The sequence below is a fragment of the Pseudophryne corroboree genome, chromosome 7 (genome assembly GCF_028390025.1).
Source record: "Pseudophryne corroboree isolate aPseCor3 chromosome 7, aPseCor3.hap2, whole genome shotgun sequence".
In the NCBI taxonomy this organism is placed as follows: domain Eukaryota; kingdom Metazoa; phylum Chordata; class Amphibia; order Anura; family Myobatrachidae; genus Pseudophryne; species Pseudophryne corroboree.
In genome coordinates, this window is record NC_086450.1 from 252,315,659 (window position 1) to 252,329,768 (window position 14,110).

A 14,110-nucleotide genomic window follows, 5' to 3' on the forward strand; every position below is an offset into this window, starting at 1 on the left:
ATAAAAACACCTTTTTTGAGAGTCGGAATACTGACACGTCAACAATGGGAGGGTTTTCCCATTTTTTTTCTATCCTCTACCGGGAAAGGAAATGCCACCAGAACCCTTTTAGGGATCTGGAATTTTTTTATCCGGGTTTTCCCAAGCTTTTTCAAAAATACAGACAAGAGAAAGGTGAGTATCTACTGCGCCCACAGATAGCAGCAGTGAGGGCGTCCAGGGAGACGTCACTCTCTCTCCACCAAAACAACCATAAAACAGAAACAAGAGTCCGCCTTCTGCTGCGCAATCCATAAGTCCTCAAATAAGATTAAATGACAGTTTGTCAAACAATGGTAAACAGAGTCTCAGATTTCAGAGTCCAGGAAAGAGAACCATCCACAATCTAGATGATTCCAGGTAAGTGATGTTTAGAGATCCTAAATGACGGTGATTGACAGAAGTCTAGTGTGAATATGTAATTGGAGAGCTCTTTATAGGTACGCACCGTACTCACATGTACAATGTGCGTGAAGTATTCATAAACGTATCTTTCTCCTCCATGCAATATGACAGATTCTATCGGTCTTCTTCCCTTACAGACTCCCCTCCAAAATAAAAACAAGGAAAGACAAAGGGGTGTGGAAACCCCAATAGTGTAGTGTAATACGTTCAATATAATGTCGTCAGAAAAAATACACAGAAGTTCCAAAGGTGATGTAAATCCTATTTGTAATTGGGAACGTACCCAACTTACATATGTGCAAACGTAATACTCCTATAAAAGATATCTTTCAGAGATTCAGAAAAAAATGGGGGTGATGCGTACCCCAAACTCACGTTCTGCATAAATTATGAAGACACATCAAGGTTTCTTTGGAGAGTGGTTTCCTGACTCTTCTCTACCAAACTCTCACCGGGGCCACCAGGTACATAAAACCCACAAAGAAGAAGGCTTTATGATAATATATCCATTTATTGCAGAAAACGGTTTAAAACATCAAAAAGGTTTTTAAAACATAATTCACCATGCATACAATGGAGGAACACATCCAAATACTAGAGGTAGTTGTGAAAAAAACAGACCTGGGGTGCGGTAAATCCGGATTCCCACACTCCTAAGTACTGATCTCCTGGGTATCGGGGCGTGCCTCCTTAACCACCAACACGTTTCAACTTAAAAAGTCTTTGTCAAGGTGTAACTAGGTGGTGTTCTCTGTGGGTTTAAATACCCTGTAGCATGGTGGCATCCATTAAGGGGGCGGGTCAAACGGCTAAATCTAAAAAAATCTGTGTATAATTCATATATGGGCTTTTTTCATATGGGGTAATTCCCCTGTGGAGTAGCAGGATAAATGATAACCCTAATATGCTGTTTAATGGGTGTAAAGACTAAAAAACTACTTTTTTATGGCATGCGTTCCACACCTTGTGGAACGCATGTCATATCCGCCGGAAGTAAACCAGAAGTACGGGCGGACGTTGCCGTTCCTATGGCAACACACCGCATAATACTACAAATAGAACTGAGGATACCATCCTTTACTAAGTGCAGCCATAGGTGTGTATGAAATCTAAAACCGGGTGAGAATGAGTAGTTTTGGCGTGCGTTCCACGTTACATGGAGCGCACGTCATTCACACAGGAAGTGGTCACCAACAAATGAATACAAATGCTGTTACCTAGGTGACACACAAAAAAGGTAAAAAATGGGCTGAAATGATGGTGGGAGACCCGTGGGATCATTGAAAAATAAAAGCGCCATAGCCAATAGTTTATGGAGACCTTATTAAATAACTCATTTATTATAATATGTGTTCCACACATCGTGGAACGCATACTCCATAAACCGGAAATGTGCCGAGATGCAGGTCTCTAATAGGTAGTTGGCGTGGTCGTTTCCATGGCAACGCTCAACATGGTGCCACAAATGAGGGCTGGTCCTGGATGTGCTGGGACTGATTGGATGTCATAAACAATGAGATATGAATGCTGGCATGGTTTCCATGTCAAAAAGGGAATAGAAAAACCTAAAATGTGCCGGAAAAGTGGCCAGGTGGATTATGTAACCTTCGTAATGTTTTATTAAAAACATAACCATTTAAAAATAGCCCCTCGTAGATCCATAACGGCTGTCCATTAAAAATGAAGAGATGATTATGATTAGACTGATACACAATCATTTTCCTAACATGCGGAGCTTCTTAAATAGAGGCTATAAATAGCTGGAAAGAAGGGAAAAGATTCTATACATATATTCCCAGACCCACATATCAAGTTTTTCTTTTTGAGGATGTGTATATAGACGCCTTATTGGGGTTCCAAAAAAGGGGGATATTCGTCTATTATTAATCTCGGAAGTCACCTCACCCCAGATCTGTGTGAACCATATCTCGGTGTCAAATGATTGTAACAATTGAATGCATATATAAATTCATAATCACAAACCCACATGATCAATGTCCCCCTAAAAGGTAACCCATACATTCTAATTGGTGAATGATGTGTTCTGGTTGTAATGATTTATTGTGATTTGAAAAAGTGGAAGAAAGCTGAGCGGGAACACAAGGAGGAATAGAGCAGACGAAAGTCTAATTAAAATTTCCTGCAGATCCAAAGAAAGAGTTACAAGAACCACTTAGTCTCAAAATCGAGGTTTAACCCCCTAGGGTGCAAAGTTCCTAGTTTAAAAATAAGTTCCATTTCTTTACTGGCCAATCTCTCCTCAGAGTCATTTTTTCTCCAGTTGTTCTTAACAGTGTGGATTCCACAAAATGACACGAAGTCCGCTATGTTACATTTATGTGCGCTCTGAAAATGTGCCGACAGTCCATGTGTGGGCAATCCTTTTTTGATGTTTCTAACATGCTCGCTTATTCTTTCTTTGAGTTTCCCGGTAGTCCTACCTACATACTGTTTATTGCATTTCATTAGGTAAACAACGTTCTTACGGTCACATGTAATGAAATCAGGAATGGGGAATTCTTTCATCGTACTTGTAGATGTGTATTTTGTGATAGCCGAATTCGTGCGTTTGCAGTTCCTGCACATTGCCCAGGAACCGCACCTGAAGAATCCTTTCGATTTTATGCCGTTCTTTTTACGTCCATCTCCCAACACGCTATTGACCACTCGGTTCTTGATATTATCAGCCTTCCGATAGACAAATATAGGTTTGTCGGTGATGTATTCCTGTAAAGTGGGGTCCTTAAGTAAAACTCCCCAGTGTTTTCTTATGATATGTTCTAGGTCCTTGTACTGGCTGTTGTATTTCGTAATAAACGTAACACCAGTTCTGTTTCCTATATCCTTCTTCTCTTTCTGGTTTCTACTATGCTGAATAAGTTCATCTTTATTTCTTTTTCCATAATCTGAGGACGAACTGGTAATGCTATCTCCTTATATCCCTTTCCAAGGAACTGCAATTTAAGCGCTGTTCCTTGATCCTCGTAATCTTTAAGTCTCGAGCAGTTTTTCCTCACTCTATGGAACTGGCTTTTAGGTACTGACAATAACCAGTTTTGATGGTGATTACTATTGTGAGGGATGAAGGAGTTAGTTAGTTCTGTAAGTTTCTTCCTTCAGCGGATAGTGTACCATCCATTTTTAGACCCAAATCTGTCTTCTTTCCGACCCACAAGAAAGGTTGTTTCATTGAAACATTCGAAAAAATGGTGAAGGAGGATATTGAGAATAAACAATTCAGGAAAATCAGGGAACCCAATTTAAACAAGAGAGAGAGAGAGAGAGAGAGAAGCCCTTAAAAGCCTGGAAGAAAATATATCCATTGTTATAAAACCGGAGGCTAACGGAGGCTCTGTTGTTATTCAGGATGTAGAAGATTATAAGAAAGAGATCATGAGACAACTGGATGACTCAGTAACGTATAAGAAACTCGGAGGCAATCCCTCAGAAGGGATAAGGAAGAAACTTACAGATCTTCTGGAGAAGTTTGAACGAAAGGAGATAATTACAGAGACCGAAAGAAAGTATATGACAATCACCAATCCATCCATTCCTGTGATATACACCCTTCCTAAAATTCATAAAAATTCAGAACAACCACCGGGAAGACCCACTGTGGCAGGCACGGAATCCATAACATCCAATTTGTTGCAATTTATCGACCATACTTTACAACCTTTAGCCCAGAAAACCAGAAATTATTTAAGGAATTCCACAGCAGTAATCGAGAGAATTAACTCCCTACAATGGGAGTCTGATTATACTCTGGTAACAGCCGATGTAACATCTCTGTACACGGCCATCGACCATGAACATGGCCAAGAGGCCACAAAAATTTTCCTTGATAGGGAAGAGTTTGATATGGAACATAAATCGTTCATTATGGAGAGTATTGAACTGATCCTGAAGAACAATTTCTTCTGGTTCGAGGAATCTTTCTATTTACAATTGCATGGCACGGCTATGGGCACCAGGTTCGCCCCCAGTTATGCCAACTTATTCATGGCCCACTGGGAGGAACAAACGGTATACGATGGGCGTGAGCAGGGGGCTGACCTGGTGCTCTGGGTGAGATATATTGACAACATATTCTTCATCTGGAAGGGAGATTCCGAGTCATTGGAGAAGTTTTGTGATCAATTGAATATGAATACGAGGAATATCAAATTGACATTTGAAAAAGATAAGGAAAAGGTTATTTTTTTGGATCTAACCATATTGGTGGATGATGGGAAGATAGAGACAAAAGCTTTCATCAAACCCACCGACTGTAACTCCTTCATCCCTCACAATAGTAATCACCATCAAAACTGGTTATTGTCAGTACCTAAAAGCCAGTTCCATAGAGTGAGGAAAAACTGCTCGAGACTTAAAGATTACGAGGATCAAGGAACAGCGCTTAAATTGCAGTTCCTTGGAAAGGGATATAAGGAGGATAGCATTACCAGTTCGTTCTCAGATTATGGAAAAAGAAATAGAGATGAATTTATTCAGCATAGTAGAAACCAGAAAGAGAAGAAGGATATAGGAAACAGAATTGGTGTTACGTTTATTACGAAATAGGGCTGCGGATGGGAGGCTGATAGCCTTTTTGTCCAAAAATGAATATTGTTTTTAGTAGCAGTACTACAAGTCCCAGCAAGCCTCCCCCGCAAGCTGGTACTTGGAGAACCACAAGTACCAGCATGCGGTGGAAAACCGGGCCCGCTGGTACCTGTAGTACTACTACTAAAAAAATACCCCAATAAAAACAGAAGACACACACCTTGAAAGTAAAAGTTTAATACATACATCCACACCTCCATATACACATACTTACCTATGTTCACACGAGGGCCGGTCCTCTTCTCCATGTAGAATCCATGGTGTACCTGTTGAAAAAATTATACTCACAAAATCCAGTGTAGATGGCTCCTCTTCTTTTCAATTTGTAATCCTGGTACTTTGCAAAATAACAAAACGGACACCCGACCTCGCACTGAACTACTACAGGTACCAGCGGGCCCGGTTTTCCACCGCATGCTGGTACTTGTGGTTCTCCAAGTACCAGCTTGCGGGGGAGGCTTGCTGGGACTTGTAGTACTGCTACTAAAAACAATATTCATTTTTGGACAAAAAGGCTATCAGCCTCCCATCCGCAGCCCTTGGATGGGGGGGGACAGCCTCGGGCTTCACCCCTGGCCCTTGGGTGGCTGGAGGGGGGGGACCCCTTGATTGAAGAGGTCCCCACTCCTCCAGGGTACCCCAGCCAGGGGTGACTAGTTGGTTATGTAATGCCAGGGCCGCAGGGACCTAGATAAAAGTGTCCCCCGGCTGTGGCATTATGTATCTGGCTAGTGGAGCCCGGTGCTGGTTTCAGAAATACGGGGGACCCCTACGCTTTTTGTCCCCCGTATTTTTGGAACCAGGACCAGGCGCAGAACCCGGTGCTGGTTGTTTAAATATGGGGGAACCCCTGACATTTTTTTCCCCATATTTTTTCAACCAGGACCGGCTCAAAGAGCCCGAGGCTGGTTTTTCTAAGGAGGGGGGACCCCACGCAATTTTTTTATTTTATTTTAACACTGATTTCTATTTTAATAAAGGTGCACAATGAAGCCCAGCACGGATCTCTCAGACCCGGCCGAGATTCATTGTATTAAAGTCGGCAGTGTTTTACAAGTCACTCACGTAAAACACTGCAAAAAAAAACGAATGACATCGACATCGGTAAATACGAAAATGCAGAATACGACAGCTTAGTAAATTAGTCGTAATAAATTCAAAAAGTTGCAACTTTACACTTTCGATGTCATTCGTGATTGAACTTTATCCTCAGTCGGGAAATTACGAATTTTAGTAAATATACCCCTTAGTGTCATTTTGTGGAATCCACACTATTAAGAACAACTGGGAGGAAAAATGACTGAGGAGAGATTGGCCAGGAAAGAAATGGAAATTATTTTTAAACTAGGAACTTTGAACCCTAGGGGGTTAAACCTCGATTTTGAGACTAAGTGGTTCTTGTAACTCTTTCTTTGGATCTGCAGGAAATTTTAATTAGACTTTAGTCTGCTCTATTCCTCCTTGTTTTCCCGCTCTGCTTTCTTCCACTTTTTCAAATCACAATAAATCATTACAACCAGAACACATAATTCACCAATTAGAATGTATGGGTTACCTTTTAGGGGGACATTGATCATGTGGGTTTGTGATTATGAATTTATATATGCATTCAATTGTTACAATCATTTGACACCGAGATATGGTTCACACAGATCTGGGGTGAGGTGACTTCCGAGATTAATAATAGACGAATATCCCCCTTTTTTGGAACCCCAATAAGGCGTCTATATACACATCCTCAAAAAGAAAAACTTGATACGTGGGTCTGGGAATATATGTATATAATCTTTTCCCTTCTTTCCAGCTATTTAAAGCCTCGATTTAAGAAGCTCCGCATGTTGTTAGGAAAATGATTATGTGTATCAGTCTAATCATAATCATCTCTTCATTTTTAATGGACATCCGTTATGGATCTATGAGGGGCTATTTTTAAATGGTTATGTTTTTAATTAAAACATTACGAAGGTTACATAATCGACCTGGCCACTTTTCCGGCACATTTTAGGTTTTACTATTCCCTTTGTGATATGGAAACCATGCCAGCATTCATATCTCATTGTTTATGATCTTATTGTTCATTGTTCATTTGTTTATCATCAGTCCCAGCACATCCAGGACCAGCCCTCATTTGTGGCACCATGTTGAGCGTTGCCATGGAAACGACCACGCCAACTACCTATTAGAGACCTGCATCTCGGCACATTTCCGGTTTATGGAGTATGTGTTCCACGACGTGTGGAACACATTATAATGTTGAGCGTTGCCATGGAAACGACCACGCCAACTACCGATCAGAGACCTGCATCTCGGCACATTTCCGGTTTATGGAGTATGCGTTCCACGATGTGTGGAACACATATTATAGTAAATGAGTTATTTAATAAGGTCTCAGTAAACTATTGGTTATGGCGCTTTTATTTTTTCAATGATCCCACGGGTCTCCCACCATCATTTCAGCCCATTTTTGACCTTTTTTCTGTGTCACCTAGGTAACAGCATTTGTATTCATTTGTTGGTGACCACTTCCTGTGTGAATGACGTGTGCTCCATGTAACGTGGAACGCACGCCAAAACTACTCATTCTCACCCGTTTTAGATTTCATACACATCTATGGCTGCACTTAGTAAAGGATGGTATCCTCAGTTCTATTTGTAGTATTATGCGGTGTGTTGCCATAGGAACGTCAACGTCCGCCCGTACTTCTGGTTTACTTCCGGCGGATATGACATGCGTTCCACAAGGTGTGGAACGCACGCCATAAAAAAAAGTTTTTTAGGTCTTTACACCCATTAAACAGCATATTAGGGTTATCATTTATCATGCTACTCCACATGGGAATTACCCCATATCAAAAAAGCCCATATATGAATTATACACAGATTTTTTAGATTTAGCCGTTTGACCCGCCCCCTTAATGGATGCCACCATGCTACAGGGTATTTAAACCCACAGAGTACACCACCTAGTTACACCTTGACAAAGACTTTTTAAGTTGAAACGCGTTGGTGGTTAAGGAGGCACGCCCCGATACCCAGGAGATCAGTACTTAGGAGTGTGGGAATCCGGATTTACCGCACCCCAGGTCTGTTTTTTTCACAACTACCTCCTAGTATTTGGATGTGTTCCTCCATTGTATGCATGGTGAATTATGTTTTAAAAACCTTTTTGATGTTTTAAACCGTTTTCTGCAATAAATGGATATATTATCATAAAACCTTCTTCTTTGTGGGTTTTATGTACCTGGTGGCCCCGGTGAGAGTTTGGTAGAGAAGAGGCAGGAAACCACTCTCCAAAGAAACTTTGATGTGTCTTCATAATTTGTACAGAACGTGAGTTTGGGGTATGCATCACCCCCATTTTTTTCTGAATCTCTGAAAGATACCTTTATAGGAGTATTACGTTTGCATATATGTAAGTTGGGTACGTTCCCAATTACAAATAAGATTTACATCACCTTTGGAACTTCTGTGTATTTTTTCTGTTGACATTATATTGAACGTATTACACTATTGGGGTTTCCACACCCCTTTGTCTTTCCTTGTTTTTATTTTGGAGGGGAGTCTGTAAGGGAAGAAGACCGATAGAATCTGTCATATTGCATGGAGGAGAAAGATACCTTTATGGATACTTCACGCACATTGTACATGGGAGTACGGTGCGTACCTATAAAGAGCTCTCCAATTACATATTCACGCTAGACTTCTGTCAATCACCGTCATTTAGGATCTCTAAACATCACTTACCTGGAATCATCTAGATGGTGGAAGGTTAGTGAGGCTTTCTTATTCTCAGTGAAGTAAGCCTCCTCAACCTGCTTAGGTGTTGTATCAGCCATATTCAACACATCTCTAATAGCCTCTATCATCAACTGCACCCATTTAGCAAGAGATGCTGCCCCCCGCAACACATCCCCATCTGCAGTGTCAGGATTGGTATCCGTGTCATCCTGCATGATCTGCGCAAGAGCACTTTCTTGGGAATATACAGCCGGGAGCCATGAGGTACCAGAACTGGGCCAGACTGCCATAGAGTTCTGTAAAGCCTGAGTTGCAGATTAATTTTGTGCAACCCTATTTGAAGTCTGAGAAATCATAGATTTGATAGAGGATAACCACTCAGTCTCCCTTGCTGGTATCTGTGCTAAACCAGTGCAATCTTGATTACATGGAATGGGATCATCCTGAGAGGACATATCCTCTGCAGCATATGACACAGAGTCCCTGGACAAAGCTGTATGGAGACCACAGACACTCTACACACCCACAGGGGAGGTCAAACAGAGTTTCACCCCCAAGGATGGCAAGAGAGACACAGAGATTGGAGCCAACCCCCACACAGCGCCCTTTAGGTAAAAGGTGATCCCCTACCAGCGCTGACTGTGCACCTTAATAATACACAGTCTGTATTTAGCCTCCCCCCCCCTTCTGCAACCTCCTAGTACCGTGAGAGATAGCTGGAGTTGCTGTGGAGGGACTTGCTCTTCCTGGACAGCGCTGTGCAGCCAGGAAAATGGCGCTGAACGCTGCTGGGTCCACTCTGAGAAGCTCCGCCCCCCAAATGACGCTGTCTTCCCACTCGTCACAATGATTATACTGGCCTAAGGATAATGCTGGCTGAGATCCAAGGACCCCGACAGGCTGACCAGTGCAGGGTTTAGGTGCCGGCTCAGGGCGCCTCCTCACAGCGCCGCACAGTGTGCCTCTGAGCTCCGGAGCGCGGTTAATACCGCGCTCCCTACCCTGATGCCACCATCTTCACACCGGTCCCCCCGCTTGCAAGGGGGGGGTCGTGACTCACTCGCCACTGATCTTCTGGCTCTGTAAGGGGGTGGCGGCATGCTGCTGGGGTGAGCGATCCCCTGTGGCGGGGAATGATCTATCCCCTCAGGAGCTCAGTGTCCTGTCAGTGGAGATAGTGGCTCAGACCCCGCAGGGCGGACACTACTCCCCCCCCCTTAGTCCCACGAAACAGGGAGGATGTTGCCAGCAGCCTCCCTGTAAAATAATAATCTATTAAAAAAAAAAGAATTCTAAAGAAGCTCTGTAGAGCTCCCCTAACTGTGACCGGCTCCTCCGGGCACATTTTCTAAACTGAGTCTGGTAGGAGGGGCATAGAGGGAGGAGCCAGCCCACACTCTCAAACGCTTAAAGTGCCAATGGCTCCTGGTGGACCCGTCTATACCCCATGGTACTAATGTGGACCCCAGCATCCTCTAGGACGTAGGAGAAACATCCTTAGTATAATCGTCCAGTGTGTATGCACAATATCGTTAACGATGCGTGCTTCTGCGGGTCATTAACAATATCGCCTATAGTTGGAACAAGCAGGTCAATCTATCGATATTGTCAGAAACGGAATGTTCGAGGTTGTGGCAGGATGACGTTACTGAATGATATTGTTAGCAATATCGTTTAGTGAGTTCAACGGCATGCATACACTGACGATTTCACTCACGGAGCATATTGTCTAGTGTGTACCCTCCTTAAGAAAGAGAAGGAAATCACATGATAAGCAGTCACCCTGAGTGGCAGGTGGAATGGACTGCAAGGTACAAATAATGACAGAATATAAAACAAATGAAAAACTAAGTATTTTACAGAATTTACTATAAAAAATCGGTCACAAACGACTATGTAATATTAAGTTTAGTCTATCTACATATATTCAGACATAACAGAAATAATAAGCTGTAAAAAATTGGTTTTATTGAAAGATGCAATATAAATCAAACCAAAGTCTAATAACATTATTAATGTCAGAAAGCATTAAAACATGGTTGATCAAGGTTTCTAATAAGTAATTAAAAAAACAATTGAATTAAAACATTAATGCAAAAAAATAAAATTGGTTTCAGACCAAAAAAAAAAAAAACTTTTTTTTTTTTTATTTGAAACTTGTTTTTTTCCAAACCTGCTCATCAAATAACACATCAAGCCATCTTATGGCACTATGCATATTTACATGTCCCACAGACAGAGATTACTGGAGAGAAGACTTACCATAACACGGGAGCTCTCTTTTTTAATACAATGCTGCGCCAAGACATCTTGCATGGTTCCAATGAGAGGCGATGCAGGATGACTCTTTGCACAGACAAGTGAGATGTTAAAACATCTCCCCTTAGACATACTCAGGAATATTAATATTCACTTGTTTTGCAATTGATAGAAAACCTGGGCAGATGTTTTGCCTTACCGTCAATTGCTCATTTCTGTGAAAATCTTGAGAACTAAGCTGGGTCCTCCTGTGTAGTTCTTTAATTTCCAATTGTGAGCTTTTCTGCAGTTCTAGAAGGTCTAATGCATTCCTCTGCAGATCTAGAGCATCTTTTTGTTCACTCCTCTGTGACTCTAGAACATCCAGCTGTGTACTCCTATGCAAATCTACAGAGTGTGCAGCTTGATGCTGCAGTAACATATAGAGTTCATGCTGTCGCATCAGCTGCTGTTGAGAGAAAAGCTGAAGCTGATGTACATGCTGTAGGGGGCTGCGTGCTGATGAATACATAGAAGGCCAAAGTGAGGGCGTCCGATCCAGTATTTCTGCTGAGAGGCACAAAGAAAAAGATTACAAATGACAAGAAACATACAAACTAATGTACATACTGTATGTATGTCGTATCAAATTACTTTTTTTAAATAAAACCTACTTCACATTTAATGCATTCAAATAGGTGAATTGCTTACATTTTTTTTTTCAAAATATTCCCGTCATACCCATCAAAATGAAAATTGGTTCACTTGATTGATTCACTTTACGAGCAACCAATTAGTTACTGTCATACGTAAACACTGCTTTCACCACAGCAAAGCAAAACTTTTACATTGAGGTTGTTGCAAAATCCTGCTGATATTTTTGTGACATTGTAGTTTAGCCAGCAGGCATGCCAGATACATTAGATCAGCGCTTGACAAATCCCAGGGGCCATGTCGCCCTGGCCAGGGCCGTCTTTTCTTATGGGCTCAATGGGCTCTTGCCCAAGGAGTATAAGGGCTCTAGGCTGATAGCTGAGTGTCCCCTCTTTCCAGGGGTACCAGATTTTTGAAAATCGGCCCTAGGGAACGAGAGATATCAGACTTCAAAGCAGTGGTCCCCATCCAAGCCTGTTAACTGATCTTCCCAGCCAGATGTCTCGGGCTCTGTATGACTAAAAAAATTTCTGAGGGTACATTTCAAAAGCTGGGACTCTCCACTTTCAGTGGACACTAGCAGCTTGTCTCTACTATGCCCAGAACCAGAGATATCAGCCTTCAAGCAGCTGGTCCCTGCTCAAGCTCCACATGCCTAATATGCAGTTTTATATATTTGTTGGTGGATTGCTCTGGCTCCTGAACTCTGATACCCAAGTCCCCAGTTCCTCCTGACAGGTGAGACACTCAATTTTTTTATCCCATTCAAAGCTAAGAAATCTTTTTCCAGGAACTTGAGATATCTGCAGTCAAGCAAGCTGCTCTCTCACCAGAAAATGATGAAAATTAAGCCCACTCCAATATCAACCCCTACCTTATGTATTAAACACTCCATACCACCCTGGAAGTCATGTACCGGGGCCCCTTCATTCAGCCCAATGCCCCCTTCTACAGTTTGGTGTTCTCCCTCCCACCTCATCTGTGCAGTAAAGGAGTAATTAGCAGAAATTACTGCTCCAGGTCCTACATGCTGAGCGGAAGATAGAACACCCATCAAATCTGCCGCTGATAGCACCCCCACCCATGGAGGATGGGTAGGGGCCCCAGTATATTGCTGTGCCCTGGGGCCCACACTGCTGTTAAGACGGCCCTGGCCCCAAGATTATGCTGCCTGGCTACAAGATTATGGCGGGGGGGGGAGGAGATCCACTTCAGCCTCAGCAGCCCCAGCAGAGATTTGTGTGCATGCCTATAATGTAGTGGACATTTCATGCACAAGAGTGCGTGTCCTGATTGTCCATCATGGCCTGTACTGACTGTTGTGCCCGTCCATCTGCTTTCTCTAAATTACAGCTGCATATAGCTCTCCGATAAGAGGGTCTATACGTGGCTGGTGACTGCTGGTGAATTCGGAGTGGGTAGTGATGTGGCCTGGGTCATGTCTGCGGAGGAGTGGTTCGCCTGGGGGTACCCCCTTAGTTGTGTGACCATTGGATTTGGTTGCCTGGGATGGTTAGCTGCTCATTAATATGGTTGCGGGGGGAAGGGGAGGCAGCAGGTATGCCTGGGGTCACTCCTTAGTCGTGTGGCCTTGGGGGATGTTTTTTCAGACTGACCTAAATCAGAAGCAGTTCATTGCTGATCTCCACTCCAACTTCCCGAGATCCGAATTTCCTTGCATATCTCTTGCTTAAGACACTGTAATGTGATACACTGTAATGTGATATATTTGGTAGCATATTACAACAAAACCTAGCACTATAAAGCGCTAGTTAATACAGCACAATATAGTGGTTAGTAAGACAAGAGGCCTGCAAGGAAACACAGACCATCAAATCTGTTACTACGCAGGATGAGAGCAAGTAGCATATGGGGTCTGTACATTGATTAATAAGCTTCAGATTTTAGGCTAGGCACAATGGCTATCAGTGCTTAAAGTGGTCCTGGAGAGCTGGTGGAACTCATTTCCCCGAACCCCAGCCCCTCCCCTTCATTGGGCGAAGCAAGGGCCAGTGCTAGGGTTTAGGCACCCCCCTGGTAGCACAAAAAGGTGTGCAATCTCACAAGGATGGGTGTGGTCACATAGTAGTACCCCTAATTCAAATTATGCCATACTGTAGACCAATCTTGTTCACATTACACCACACGTAGTGACCCTGATTCATGTTACACCACATAACTGTCACAGTGCCCTTAATCAGGTTACATCACACAGCAGTGCCCCTTATTCACATTATACCAAATATTAGTGCCCTTATTCATGTTACGTCACTCAGTAGTGTTCCTTATAGACAATGCCCACAGTAGTAGTGCCCCTTATACACATCTCTGCTTCTGACACTCCGGCAGTTCACTGCCCATGTCCCTCCAGCAGATTCCCTGAATCTCTCTGTCCCTCCAGACCCCTCTAATCTTGTCTTTACAGAGCACA

The 14,110-nt window shown here is 42.8% G+C and overlaps 1 protein-coding gene across 4 annotated transcripts in view; it reads right to left on the reverse strand.

Annotated features, from left to right (window-relative positions):
• Nucleotides 1-14,110, reverse strand: part of TNRC18 (trinucleotide repeat containing 18) — a 1,076,633-nt gene that overhangs the window by 738,131 nt on the left and 324,392 nt on the right. For 3 of the 4 annotated variants that reach the window (XM_063934091.1, XM_063934093.1, XM_063934090.1), the window contains exon 8: nucleotides 11,246-11,595. In XM_063934091.1, the coding sequence (XP_063790161.1) occupies nucleotides 11,246-11,595 (350 nt within the window). The remainder of the gene's footprint in view (nucleotides 1-11,245; nucleotides 11,596-14,110) is intronic. The other variant, XM_063934092.1, reaches the window with a different exon arrangement.